A 14887-nucleotide genomic window follows, 5' to 3' on the forward strand; every position below is an offset into this window, starting at 1 on the left:
CGTTATGCCTCGTCTTTGAAACACCCATATATATGTGCCAAAATGTATGAAACTAAAGAGTTAAATTATCAAGGCAGTTAAGTAACCCTAGAAGATGAGGCCGGGTGTTATGGCCTTAAAATAATCTTGGAATATTTTTAGGGTATAGAGCAATACAATATATATCTTAATATTTTGAAATCGCAAAAGAATTAACCAATGCGAAGACCAGTTTGAACATTTTCAAACAAATACCTCGATATTGATATTATTGCAATTTTTTAGGGATGACTGGTACTTTCACAAAATATGAACAAAATTAGATTTTTGATCATCATAATCAATGTTGATATGATGACTAATTTAGATGGTAAAGGCAAGTATTAGAACAGGTACAGAAAGTTATATCACTTTGCTGCGATGTGGTCTTAAAACCAGGAAAAGATACAGCGATATGCAAAATCTAAGATGATATTTAGTCTCACATCTATATAATATCAACATATTGCCCAGTTCTATTGGAAAATGATGGTTATAAGGATGACAGAAAAGGCTTTAAAATGGTGACTTCATTCATTTATTATTTCCCACATTCAATCTTCCTTCCCCTCCCCGCCCCAACTTCTGTGACTTCATAACCCCTCACATACATTTCTCACAGAAATTAAAATTTGTGACCAATGCAGCTAAAAAAAACCCCCCAACATTTCTCGTGTAACATTTTTCACCAATGATGCCTTTTTTTTCTTCCTAAGTGCCACAGATATGTAGAAAACGCGACGACGGGTGTGACGACGTGTGCGACGACGTGTGCGTACGAACACAAAGGAGACATGCAGTGGTTCCCTCTGACGCTGCACTCCAATAACACTTTGTACATTTCCAGTAGGACAGGTGCGGCGGCTGCGTCGTCGCCCTACAACGAACCTCAGTGTACCGTTTATACAGCTAGCCCTGACCTCGTGTCATGCGGTGTAGGTATTTTGCTTCTTTTTGTTTTTGGGTTTTTTTTTTGGTAAATCAAAAGTGAGATGTTTACACTGAACCTCCCCGTAAACACACATCAGACAGTAGAGAGTAGCTACAGTAACAATCATCCGCTCTCACGCCAAAGTCCTTCAGGGCAGCGTCGAGATCAACCCTGCGTCCGGCACAATCCTCACCAGTGGATCCTGAAGCTCAACTTAAAAAGGGTGAGCATCAGGCATGTTCCCCCCCACCCCTCTCCTCTCACCCTCGCACATCACTTGCCCACCCTGGTTCAATTCTGTCGTCCTTTCCCCTGCGAAGGCACTGGGCTCATGTGACGAGGGCTGACCACGACGACAGGCCGTGTCACTTTGTGGCATCGTCACACCAGTTTGCAGAATCACTTCTTCTTCCTCCACATTTCCGGACAGATTGTTTGGGTTTTTTTTTTTTTTAGGAGGGCTGAAACACGGCAGTGCTCGAAATCCAAAGTCCAAACGCAGGCATTGAAGACTCAGTGGATTTCAATGTGAACCTGAAAAGACATGAGGAGGCTGTCAGGACGGGAACAATGAATGGATAAGACAGATATCCGCAATGACAGGCATATAAATAACAGGTCATTACTGCATGGTCAAATCATCAGCGATTCGGTCAATGTATTAGCTGCTGGGTTCATTGTGTGATGCTATTGAACTGTAAATGCATTTAAAGTTGAAACAATTAGTCAGTTAATTACTTAGTTGAACATGAAATTAATTGGCCACAAATGGACATCAACTGACAATATGTACCTCTGAGAAGGCAACAGACATTTTAATCACTGTTCCTTAAAGTCACCTGAAACTACATTGTGTACAATTTCACTTCCACTGTGTTCAGGTTTTTAAATCTCCAGCTGTTAGTTCAACTACTTCCAGTGTTACCAGAGGTTAACAGCAGTTTGTGTATAAAGTTGTTAATTGTCTGTTTAACTGTTTAAATACCAGTTAGTCATAAAAACGACCAACTGAATACCCCTCGGTAGGATTAGGGGGTTGAACTGGTGTCTTTATGTGAAAAAACGCAAAAGCCAGTTTTTGGTTTGTCTGTGGGCTCCTGAAGAAACATGCCTTTTCCCCCCTATTTTCTGACAATATCATAGTACACGTGTGCCCCCTAAATCATACACACTAAGGTCCAGTGTGCGGGATTTAGGGGCACACATAATAATAATAACATAAACAGCACCACAAACTGCAGCCAGCTAACTGATCATTCAGTTCGATCATCAGCTCTGTGTTGGGCATCATTACTTTTTAGCTTCGTGTATATAATAAACTGGCAACTGCTTCAAAATGGTCTTAAATCTCATTTATCTCAGGAGGACACGTTTTTAATAATAAACCTGACTTCAGACAGCATCATGTTTATATGTAGCTCAACACAAAGGGCCTGTTCCCATCAGCTGATCTCTTATTTACATTAGCCAGCCGTTAACTGGCAGTTTAACGGCCGGCTGCCTTGTTGTATTAATTAATTAGCGCATAATTACCTGTAATCTGACGTTAAACATCATCGAAGCCACGAGGTAGATATAGGGGAATCTGATTCGCAGGCGCCATGCGAGATCAAAAAATATCAACAAAGTCCTCGTCAAGCCTTTGGAGAACACTCCGTAAGTCCGACCAGCGGAGCCCGAAAAACGGAGCACTAAATAAGACAGACCCGCCATACAGGCGAAGTGTGCCCGGCTGTGACTACGGTGACTGAGAGCGGACGAGTGCGGTGACTCCTGGTGGGTGACAGTTCATATTTTCTATCGCTGACTGACGCCGAGCTCCATTTTTAAATCGTCTGCTTGTGTTGGCAGAGCTGCTCCACCCCGACAGCTTCTCTACCGAGTCCTGTTATGGTCAATGAAGGGAGGACTCATAACGCTGTGACACAGCCGGAAGTGGAACTGGTAACGGACAATTTTTGCCCAGACTTCAGACTCTCAGGCAGATGATTGAAAAAAAACAAAACAAAAAAAACCCTACATAAAAAAATACACTCTACACATATGATGTAAGCAAAATGTATTAGAATACATGTACAACATGGTTCCCAAAAAAGTATATTATGAGCTTTCACGGCCTTCTTTTGTGCTGATATTGAAATTGTTCATCATATGCAACTGTGTCCATAATTAATTAATTTGAGGTATGTAGAATGTCTTCTTTAGAGGTGCACTATGTAGTGTTGAGGAGAAAATGTTTTATTAATTGACTGATTTTTCATACAAAACAAACTGAATGAACAAACTTTTTTCTTTTCAAAGCTGACTAAACTGAATAAAAAGGAAGAAAAAAAACGCTTTTACTGGACAACACAACTGGCATTCTTCTCATAAAATGTTCACGGCTCATCCTGAATATTGGTTTTGTATAAAATGAAAGATCAATGTCAAATGGAGGAAGTAGAGCAAAATTCATAAGGAAAAGCTGTAACTTGTCAATTAAATTCTTTGTAGAGATGATGAGGCAGGAGTATTGTACGTTTTGTACGAGATCTATGATATTTTTACAGTATTTGAACAGTATTGCTAATTAATATTAACCCCGCCGTTAACTTGAAATTATACAACTTTGCATACAGCCAATTTATAATTTAGATTAAAACAAATACACATTTTGACAGCTCCCACCTGGCGGCAGACAAATCGGTATTTTTCACACTTACAACTGAAAAATGTTATTCTTGCCTGCATCCAATTTGGTGGATGAGGAAAAGATGCAGCTTTTTCATTATTTATTTATTTTTCAATTTATGGCGCTGAGATCGAGACTGTTTTAGCTGAGTGCAGAGCCTGTGAGACAGCGCGCAGGTAGAAATCACTATAGCAAAAATCCATTTCCTCAATCGGTGTAACACTCTAAATCGTCCGCCTTGCTAGGTACTTTTCTATTAATTCACTAAAGGTGTAAATTAAATTAAATGAATCTTAAATGAACACTAACTTCCCGACACACTTCGTCTGATTACATAGTTTGAATTCAGAAAAACTCCGCCAGGTCGCCAGCTGTTTGTTTCAGCCCGTCTCAAAGTTTGTGTGGGCGTATCAGCCCAGCGCACCGGATGCACCATCTGCTGGTGGCGGTGGCTAACTTCATTTTTTTTTCCTCAGGGGTGGTGGCCGCTGTTTTGCTTCATAGCTTCTAGATCAGCCCACGAAAGCATGGGAATGTTGCGAGGGAATCTCTGAGTAAACTTGTGTTAAAGTGCTAGATAAGTTACCGTAAGTTCCCCCACACGTAGTTCCACACCCCGGGAGCTCCGCTGCACCATCGAAGGCCGGCAGAGAAAACGCTGTTGGGACATTTCACCGGCGAGCAAAGCGGGACAAAGGAAAAGAGACTTGTGAGCTAACGTTAGCTGACTCCCGGGCTAACTTAGCATTCCTCTAGCTGCGGCGCAATGCAGGCCATAAAGTGTGTCGTTGTCGGAGACGGGTGAGTTTATTAACCGAGCTGACTGTTTAAGTTTCTGTCTCCCCATGAACGTTAAAACTCAAGTAACCGTGTTAGCTTAAAACTTAGCCGCCGCCACATTAGCTAACATTAAAGCTTTTGCTATTTTTTTCCTCCTTCTCACGGGGTAAAGTTAGCTGCCGAGCTTTAACTTTAACTACCTGTTTACCGGTGTGTTGTTAAAAGTTAACTTAATTTTTTTTTTTCTGCTGATACGAGTCATTCGCCATTAATCATCATATATCATATTAGTCATATAGCAAACTATTACAAAACAGCTAGTATGCAAGGCTAAGCTTTGACCCGACGCTAAATTATCCCGGTTACAGTGTTTTCCTCAGACATCACCGCGGCAGCTCTCCAGTTCCTCTTCGCCACAGTTTTAAACTCCGTCTAGGAAACAGCGGCTTATAAATTGAGTAATTTGAAGAGTTAAGCGCTTTGTTTGTGTTTGTGTTCGTCGTTTCATGGGTGTCGACCTGACTTGCTGTGTAATGCGCTGTTATGTGACACATGCGGCGTGTTTTCTGTTAAGGATTTGTCTTCGGCAGCTACAGACTGGTCAGCCCTCACTGACTTTTATGTGTGTCACAATATGTATGGGAGGAAAACGCACTCCTAACCTTCTTGTTTCAGGGTGTGGTGGATACCGCAGCAGCACAGTCATCCATGGGCCTGTGGCTGTGTTTAATTTATTATTTTCGATTTGGAAGAGGGGGACCTTGCAGTAGGCAGGGAGTCATAATGAAGAGCTCAAGATTTAAGTTCAACATATAACAGATAGGTCTTCTCTTGTGAGCTTGTGTGCATTAGAATACAACATTTTAAGTGTGTTCCCCCAAAGTAAAGGATGATCAGGGTGCATTAAGCATCTGTTTTCACCCTGGAGGCCTGAGTAGAGCTGGGTTGATTTGATTCAATTAGCAGATCAACAGAAATCCTGAGATTTTGTTAAAGGTAATAATCATTTCAATTCCGCATTTTTAAAAGTGGATATTGTGTTCTTTTCTCATGTTATTATGATAACAAGCTGATTATATTTGGGTAGAGCTGCACTATTTAGTCGATACCAAAACTCAAAATCGCATAGCCATAGTTAGAATTGTGCCATTTTTTTCTTAAAGGTTAAATATGTGACAGGTCAGTGTCATAATTAAGTTCTGTAGTACTGCAGAGATGCTTTGCTTTATATAATTTGTCCTCCTGATGTAAGAAAACATAGACAACCCTGAATAAATGTAAAGTCATCATGTTTTTAATACTGTCATCATTGAAAATGAAAATTGTGATGGATAACTGACTCCCATGAATTCCCAAATCATGTTGTCCATCAAAATAATCGCAATATGATCATTTATTTTTATAACTATTCCTTGCAACCCTCTACCTTGGTTTTGGACCATAGTTCAGTCCAAAAGAGGACTATGAATCTCTTTTTATGGACATTTGTCACTATTTTCTGACATTTTGTTGATCAGATGCATGACTTTGAGCTGCAACCGTAAATTAATTAGTTGTCAACTATTCACCAACTATTTGGATAATCGATTACTTGTTTTGAGTCATTTTTTAAAGTAAAGAAAGCCCAAATATTCTTTTCCAGCTTCTTCAATGGTTTTCTTACTCCTTCATCACTGTAAACTGAATATATTTGTGTTGTCGCTCGGGATGTTAATGAACTGTCATTAATTGATTGATTGCTGTAAAGAATGTAACCAATTAGAAATGTAGTAATCGACAATGGTGACAGGCACAAATACATAAAAAATTCCTGTTAGTTTAAATACATTTGATTTTTTGATTTAGAAAATACATAAAGGCATTTGTACGAATTGATATTCGTACAATGTAGTATTACAGTTAGTGTTGGATTCTGTTGGTTTAATTTGTTGGAGATGAATAACCACTGATATATTGTGCCATTTAGTTTAGTGTCATTCAAGAAACTTTACTTAAGCTGTTCTTTCAACTCAACCCCTCGGCTAAAACGGGTTTCTAAAAAACATTGAATGTCATATATGAGGCCTTTTAATGACTAACTGATGGCTGATTGTTAAGGCAGCTGACAGCGACTTAAGAAATTGCTTAAAAGTTGTATCCTTAGTTGAGGACAAGACATTTGAGGATGTCACCTTGGTCTTTGGAGAAGACTGGTCATCATTTTTCACTATTTTAGGTAACTTTACAGACCGAATAGCAAAGTAAATAATCAAGAAAATAATCAACAGATTCATTGACAGTGAAAGTAATCATTAGTTGCAACCCTACAGAAGTGCTACGAGTGCAATCTTACAAAGGAGGAAGTCATTTCAAATAATTCCCAGAAGGGGAATTGGTGACTGAATTATCATCGTTTTTAAAAACACCATGTCTCCTTCCTCCTTCCAGAGCTGTGGGTAAGACGTGCCTGCTCATCAGTTACACCACCAATGCCTTTCCCGGAGAGTACATCCCCACAGTGTGAGTATGAGAGACTGCAGCCTGTTTATGTTTATTTATTTATGCAAGACTAGAAATCTATCAGCACTGGCCACCCATCATGAGTCTCCACCCTTTTTCCCCATACAGTCACTGCATAATTAAGGTGGCAGGTTGCCCTTCTGTTGATTTTTTTTATTTATTTTTTTTTTATTTTTTTTATGAAAACGCAGTATGTTGTGGAACAGGTTACAATCACTGCTGTGAACTGCAGTCAAATATATAAAAAAATTTTAAAGTTTCCTGGACTATGACAATGGAGGAAGTTTAAAGTGAAAATCCCCTCTAATTGTAGTGCAGCCATGTAAGCTGTGTTGATTTATATCACCCGCATGGTGGCCTGGCGTGACTCTGTTGGCAGATAAACCAGATTTGGGTTGAGAAGAGCCAGATTGAATAAGCAATGAGTCATTCTTAAGAGTGCTGAAGAGGCAAATCAGATCAACAAAGAACTTGTTTTCCATTTTAAGACTTAAGTTTCATTTTATTTCAGTATTGATATTTTATTAGTTTATATCTATTCTGATAGCTTTAGCTCATTTTCCACATCGTCCCCTCTGTCAGGTTCGACAACTACTCCGCCAATGTTATGGTGGACGGGAAACCGGTGAACCTGGGCCTTTGGGATACAGCAGGACAAGAAGACTATGACAGACTCCGCCCACTTTCATACCCACAGACGGTATGATAATAAAAACAGACAATGCTGTGTTTTACTTCACCCATTGTGATCTTTTGGATGTCAATGGTGCCCTTTCATAATCCATTTGGGAAGTTTGGCTACCAAGACTGAATAAGGAAGTTGGAGGGAAAGAAAAACACCACACCTTTTGTACAACAGGAGTTTCTGCTGTTGTCAACAGGAAGCTATAGTTACGGGCTCTGATTACATTGTTTTCTTTTTTCTTACCAGGATGTGTTTCTCATCTGCTTTTCACTTGTGAGTCCTGCCTCGTTTGAAAACGTCCGTGCCAAGGTGAGTAGAGAGTGTAAAGATGTCTGTGTGGATCAGTTTTATAACAGAGCGTGATGGTTTTTCTCCAGGGATGACTAAGATATGTGGACATTTATTTTCACCTGGACATTTAATTACTGGTTTCAAATCTAATTGCAGTTATTATCACCTTAACCATGTTTATCCACATCAAAGCATAAGTTAACTTTTGTTTAAAAAGTAGTAGTATTGTTTTTTTGGAGGGTTTTTGCATGTGCATGTCTGGAGGGATGTGATGAAACACATTTACTGTGGTTTGGAGAATCTGCGGTTAAAACCTATTTATCAGACTTGCAGTAAATATAAACTTGGTTAATGAGTACTATTTAACAAAATCGTTCCCGTTAAAAAATATAATTTTTACCACTATAGCTGGTGATTGTATCATGCAGTGAGTGTTGTGGGACGACCCTGTTTTAACTCACGACGCACAGCTCTCCTGCTCTAAGGACGCTCAGACTGAAATGTTGAATGGGCTACTTTTTATGAATTAATACATAAAGTCAGATAAATAAAAATATCCTTTTCAAAGAGCATCTTTGAGAATGGTGAAAACATCACAAACATGAATTTGCTGCACACACCTCACTCCACTCCTTCCTGCAATGTTTTAATGCAGGACCGCTTCCGGTCCGGGTCCCTGCTTGCATACCCCTGCAGCTCAGTGCAACATGAGGCAACTTTGTGGGGATGAAATCTTTATTGACTCAATGAGATGATGATTGCAGATGAGGAGTATGCCAGTCAAGCATTATCTGCACCTTGTCCATTAGCTCACAATAAATTATAAATGCGACATTTCAGTTAGATTGAGCAGATTGAAATGCAGCGAGATTATCAATGTGGGAAAGGGCATGATTAGCATTGATTTTTAGGTGAGACGACTCTGCAGTAGTCACGTGTGGTTACTGGCTTCCGCTCTGACAGCAGTGATGGTAAAATGGCACACGTGATGCTTTTCTGGTGCAATGCTATGACGTACGTTGAAGCCAAGGACATTGGTACAAAATAGTTTTCAATTTGTCTCCTTTTAAAGCAACGCTTTGATAGGTTCAGTTGGCACTGAGTTTGAAAGATGTGACAGAGGTAAAAGATAGAGAAAGTGAAGGCAAACGCATCGCAACTGAAAATGCAAATAGACAAAATGAAGGCAGATTTAGAAAATATCAGTGCATTGCAGCATTTTGGAAAAACACCAGTCAAACTAAATACAAACGCACTTCAGTACAGAAAGACATTCAAAGCATCACAAGAGCTCAGTAGTGCTGCTCATTTGTTACTGGAGTTTGACTCATGAGTTTATTGAAGTCTGGTCAGTGTGTCATTGTATATGACTAAGCTGGGAACTGACACCTGTACAAATTCTGTTGATTTCACTGTATTGCTATTCTAAGTGTGTTGTGTTGTGGTATTTGCAGTGTGTTTGTGTGTTTGGTTGCTTTTTGTGTATTTGTAGCATGCTTCCTAAATTCTGTGTATGTGTTGTCATATTGGCTACCGTGCATGCGTGATGTGTGACAAAAGAAAACAGAAAGGCAAACACTTCCACGGAATAGTTCTTGCAGGTATACCTGCAGGAAATCTGTGTACACATGCTAGCTTAAAATTGAACTAACTTCTCAGTGTTCTGGTCTTTGTGCAGTGGTATCCAGAGGTGAGACACCATTGTCCCAACACTCCTATCATCCTGGTGGGTACCAAGCTGGATCTTAGAGATGACAAGGACACTATGGAGAAGCTGAAAGAGAAGAAACTCTCTCCAATTACATATCCCCAAGGATTGGCAATGGCCAAAGAGATTGGTAATAACACTTGTCAGCTTGAGTTTTTACCCAGCATTACTCTCTTTTTTGTGCAGTATATTTAGAGAAGACAAATATTTCTGTTTCCTCAGGTTCCGTCAAGTACCTGGAGTGCTCAGCCTTGACTCAGCGTGGCCTTAAAACTGTGTTCGACGAGGCCATCCGGGCCGTCCTCTGCCCTCCACCCGTCAAGAAGAAGGGGAAGAAGTGCTCTCTCCTCTAAGACTTCCTCCACTGGAATGGTTACAGGGGAACATGACCGCTAGTGGTGAGGGTGGCTAACAATCACAGGAGAAACACACCAGTATACACACAAATACAATGTACTTCAGATTCTTTCCTTCCATACATGTAGCTACAGCAGTTCTACCAACTGTTTCCATGACAATTTTGACACAGGGGTCAGATTTAGGTGAAGTGGGTTAGATCATAGACCCTAGTTCTTACCCAACAACGTATACTGTATAGACAAGTGAAATGAAATTCTCGAGGCCTTCTAAAACAGATTGGATGTTTTGTAAAAAAAATGGACCATGGACGGTATTCCACTTGTTCTTCCACTGCTTGTCCACCTTTTTTTGTTTACAGTCTTGATTGTTTGTTTTGAGTGGAAGAAATATTGCCAAATGCGTTCTGCAGATGTGCCGTACTTTAGCAGAAAAGAGCGTTTGTTCTATTGTCTCAAACCTTTAAACCTTCGACATACAGCTGACAATTTGCTGTTGTGTGCCGCCGTTTGTTCAGCTCCATGACCAGTGGCATTTTATCAGTTCTGAGTTGCATTTTTTTCGGTCATGTGTCACCGCACTGTCAACGAGGAACTTGAAGTAACCATCTGTGAAGTTCTTTTTGCCTCAAAATAGATAGTTGTTTTCAGTCAGAGCACACGGATTGAATGACGCCTGAGACATACTGACAATACAGACTGGGAACAGATCTTCCGACACCAACAGTGCTATTACGCCCTTAGAAATCAAAATGATCCAGTATTTTATGTGTTTGGCTCCAATTGGACCTGTCATGGTATTCTTCCTTTCTGCAACATTTCCCCTAGAAGTGTCTCAACTGTGTAGCTGCCCAGGGAGTGCGAAGCTGAAAACTTTATTAGATATCGGATTAGAACTGTTTAGGTGTTTTGGTGGCGGGGAACAAGAGCACCTTTAATGCTCTGTGGGCATTTATCAGAAACCTTTTGTGCAGCACATGTTGATTTTATTAGCATCACTACTGGCTAAGCAATGTCACTAAGAAGAGCATTCATGCCTGCTAATTACAGTAACAAAGCTACTGTCGGTTATGGTGTAGTATACAGTGTACTCATCTTTTTGTTATAATCATGTGATTTGACTATTTTGTATCTTTCTTCACAGAAGTTACACTTCACTCACTGTATTGTTAAACTAACACTATGAATATTCTTTTGTTTATTACCTCTACAGTTAACGCTACCTTAATCTCCCTACAATGCCTAGCTTTTTGTAATTAATGCTGATAGCATGTATGTGCAACATATACTGAAAACTAAGATTAGAATCGCTACAGTTATATTTTTTGCCTATTTACAAAATGTATTTGAACTACTAGATCAGGGGTTAAGTACATGTTGCTCATCTGTATTGTATTCAGACATCAAGCTGTGCTTTAATTCAAGCCAATGTTGTGACTCTTTAGTTTTATGGATAAAAGCTATTGTCACTTTTTGAAAAAGCCAATAAATTCAAGTAAAACTGACTGTTCTGCCTCTTTCTTTCAGTTTTGCCTAATTCATCACAGAAATGAAAAAAATGCTATTGAAGAGTGATCAAAAATATTCATTTCTTGGAAAATACCCATTCTTATATTTCAAATGACTTCATGGTGTATTTGTTAGACAATTTCATTCTTGCATCTCATTCCCAATTCATCAAGTTCTGGTACTTTTGAATGGCCATCTGAGCTGACGTACAATCCCAAAGCTGAAGTATTTGATGAGCTGGGAATAAGACCTTAAAATAAACTATGTTATGAATTGGACCTCTGATTTTCTGCAATATTGATGCACCAGTACTGGCGGCCCTTTCCTGTCTAACAGTGAGTCAGCACGCACCACTGCAGCTCTTAAGTAAATTTAATTAGATTCTGTTGTGCTCAACCTACAGTACACAAGCTTTTTATTATTTTTATGTCCTCAGTGTTTTGTCAATTTTTCCTCATGGTATCGAATATCAGTACTGTTCCTTGTATTGTATCGATTTCGGAAAGTCCAATTTTGTGACACTACAATTGAGTAACATCTACTTTGTTCAAGTGTGAAACAAAGCCAAGACTGTACTGGGGAAGAATGGTCATGTGAAGGGTGACTCAGGATGCTCGGATTAAATTTATAGTGGCGCCAGATTAGAATATATCAATTAAATTTACACGGACTTGGGAGGGTTCAATATCCTCTGCATGCAGGAACTAAAATAAGGTAACCAGACAAATTGACCAGGATACTTTTTCTACATGCAGTCAGGGGCAGATCTGTTGTTTTGGACTGAAAGGGGATCTGTGGAACTTGTGTGTTGTGCTGGAAGCTGCTTGTTGGTTTATGTTAGCAGACTCTGTTTCACCTGTCAGGTTTATCAGAGGCATAATAATCAATCTAGCTGTTTATTGACAGTTGGGCAAGTTTGAGTTATTGTTGTCAGTCACACAAATACTCACCTGAGGGAAATAAACATTTCAAGTACTTTTATTACAAGATAAATCAAAACCTGACAAGGTCATGTCAACATAATTGACAATTCATAAACCCACAAGGTTTTATAATACAGTTGGCACAAAAACTAAATCTGAAACCATAACTTCAGTTCTCATACAAACAACAGTCTTTGAACATCTTAAGCTTTCATCATCTCCAGTCACTCGCCGTCTTCCAACAAGCACAGATCAGTCAGTCGTGTTGCTGTGGTTCAGGAATCGACAAATCGCAACATTGTCCCTGAAGTTGTGGGTATGCTGAGAAGAAAGAAATGATGAGTTAACACGTCGAATCGGTCCAGATTAAATGGTGGATCAAAGTTCAAATATGCTCATGTTTCTTAGGTGAACTTTCGAACAAATCTTGGCTGTGTTTAATTTGCTGGCTTTTGAAAATTTTGACAACAAGCACATCAGCTATTTCAACACCTGAGAGTCAGCACCTAGCCTGGCTGTAACAGAAAACCCTTCAATTACTGAACTGAGAGGATCATAAACGAGAGAGCAGCTGCATGAAGTCCCTGACCTTTTCATCTGACAGATGGGCAAACTCTGACCTACTGCAAAACATCAAAACATCAACCCTTTTCAGAATCTGTACACAACTAAATATTACCTCTCCACCAGCTCTGCACCAACAATGTCATGGACATGGTATTTCATGTGGAATTTCACGTGCACGGTTGTCCTGCGCTCCTCCAGCTCTGCCTGTAAGACTTCGCTATATTTGGACTTCTTCACCATGCCGAGCACCGCTTTACGACCTGACAGGAGAAGCGTTGAGGTGGTTAGAAAACAAAAACACTCAATTCCCAATTAGCAAGCCAGGAACCTTCAAAATGAGAAAATTTACACGTGAAATTTAAGCAAAGTATTGTTGAGATTTCTTAACACCCACCTCGTAAAAAGTACTTGGTGAATTTGCCAGAGTTGGGAATGGAAAGCCACCAGCTGCCTGCGTCCCTCACTGTCAGGACCCCTGCCTTAACCAGCTGCCTGCATGGTGAGACACATAGCATAACATTTAAAAGAAAAGCTGCAAGGATAAAAAAAAAACAGATAAAGTTAAACTGAGTCTAATGTACAGCACTTATATTTGGTTTTACCCATTTATTGAAATTACTCTATGCTGGTTTAGATAAGACACTGGCTTGCATGGCTGAACTACTACAAAAATGCAAAATCATGCAAGCAATCTTGTATAAAAGCTAGTTGAGACCTCATTTAAAAAAAAAAAAAAAGATTCATCCCGTGGAGAAACTCCAGCGTTTGGTGTTTTAACTACAGTATTTCATAAAGCAAAAGGTAAAAATGACAGACAGCCCCTCGTACGTTATCTCAGAGTCTGTGAAGAGGAACTCCCTGAGCATCTGGTCTTTGCTGAAGCTCAGATCCGTGGAGGATGACAACACTTTCTCCAAGAACCTCTCCACCGCGGCTCGGGTCGCTCTGCCCTCCTCGGCTGCCAGCACTTTGGCCTTGTAATCGGAGGCAAAAATCAGCCCGAACGCTTCTGCATCGAACCCGAGCTGGAACATCAGCACCTCTCCTCGCTCACGCAGCTTATTCTGTGAAAAATAAGGAGGGAGGTGGGTTGTATCTTTGCATTTTAGAGAAATAACTATAATCTCTCGGGACACTCAAGAGCCATCCTACCAGCTCCTTGTCCACCAGTGTCTTGTCATGGTGGATGCTGTAGAGTTGGTGCTTCAGGACAATCTGGGGTAAAGCATCGTTGAAGAGCTTCCTGGGGAACAGCGTCATGAGGTACTCCAGGGTGGATCTGATGTCAGTTGGTCCTTAAAAGTTGAAGAAATAGATTAGATGTATATCCTTACACAGGATTTCTAAAAGCTGTTTTTAGCATCCGCACCTACCATCTCCATTACTGACTGCTCCGAACTTCTCAGTGCCAATTCTTATTCTTTTCTTTACCGTGAAAGTATCGGAAATCAGAGCCCGTTTCCTGTTCATACCTGGAAGAGAAATAATGGAGAGAATTCGTGACTTGCAGAGTTGACCTGTTCACGGGCTGCTGCTGGTCACTGACAAATTACAGCTCTGAGATAAAATAAACATAGCCTGTCACATCCACCACCGGTTCAGTCATGGTGTTGTCTTTCTCGTTAGCTAAGCTAATGCTGCTAATGCTTCTTTGTGTGCACTCTGGACATAAAAATAACGAATATCTGACTAGTTAGACTACTTCAACACTTACCTGCTAGTTGTAGCAATACTACTGGTTTTCACGTCATTTCGGTCCCGTTGAACAGCACCCAACGTTCACAGCTTCAGCCAACAACTCCAAGAATCTTTAACCGGTTCTGGGCAGGAAGTGTCCGACGGTTCCTCTCGATTTCTTGCTAAGACCCGCCCTCCTCTAGCTGTCATTGGCTAGCACTCGTTGACTTATTCCTCTTCTGCGTTTGATTGGATAACTTTGACGTTTGACC

General features: G+C 40.2%; 3 protein-coding genes across 3 annotated transcripts; 1 reads left to right on the top strand and 2 right to left on the bottom strand.

The window, feature by feature from the left end:
- Positions 1-1386: 1386 nt before the first annotated feature.
- On the bottom strand, positions 1387-2875 carry LOC119013252 (small integral membrane protein 10-like protein 2A). Its single transcript, XM_037087581.1, has 2 exons — positions 2483-2875; positions 1387-1483 (listed from the first exon to the last, which is right to left on the bottom strand). The coding sequence occupies exons 1-2, from the start codon at positions 2660-2662 to the stop codon at positions 1463-1465; spliced, it is 201 nt and encodes a 66-aa protein (XP_036943476.1). The 5' UTR covers positions 2663-2875; the 3' UTR covers positions 1387-1462.
- A 1162-nt stretch (positions 2876-4037) lies between these two features.
- On the top strand, positions 4038-11445 carry LOC119013251 (ras-related C3 botulinum toxin substrate 1-like). The gene is made up of 6 exons (XM_037087580.1): positions 4038-4421; positions 6828-6899; positions 7482-7599; positions 7831-7893; positions 9554-9713; positions 9806-11445. Exons 1-6 carry the CDS (start codon positions 4387-4389, stop codon positions 9934-9936), a joined length of 579 nt encoding a protein of 192 aa, XP_036943475.1. The 5' UTR covers positions 4038-4386; the 3' UTR covers positions 9937-11445.
- Positions 11446-12408: 963 nt separating this feature from the next.
- stk19 (serine/threonine kinase 19) lies at positions 12409-14798 on the bottom strand. The gene is made up of 7 exons (XM_037087579.1): positions 14653-14798; positions 14312-14410; positions 14091-14233; positions 13767-14002; positions 13333-13430; positions 13051-13198; positions 12409-12692 (listed from the first exon to the last, which is right to left on the bottom strand). Exons 2-7 carry the CDS (start codon positions 14406-14408, stop codon positions 12647-12649), a joined length of 768 nt encoding a protein of 255 aa, XP_036943474.1. The 5' UTR covers positions 14409-14410; positions 14653-14798; the 3' UTR covers positions 12409-12646.
- Between the last annotated feature and the right edge of the window lie 89 nt (positions 14799-14887).

This window comes from Acanthopagrus latus, chromosome 23, assembly GCF_904848185.1.
Source record: "Acanthopagrus latus isolate v.2019 chromosome 23, fAcaLat1.1, whole genome shotgun sequence".
Lineage (NCBI taxonomy): Eukaryota > Metazoa > Chordata > Actinopteri > Spariformes > Sparidae > Acanthopagrus > Acanthopagrus latus.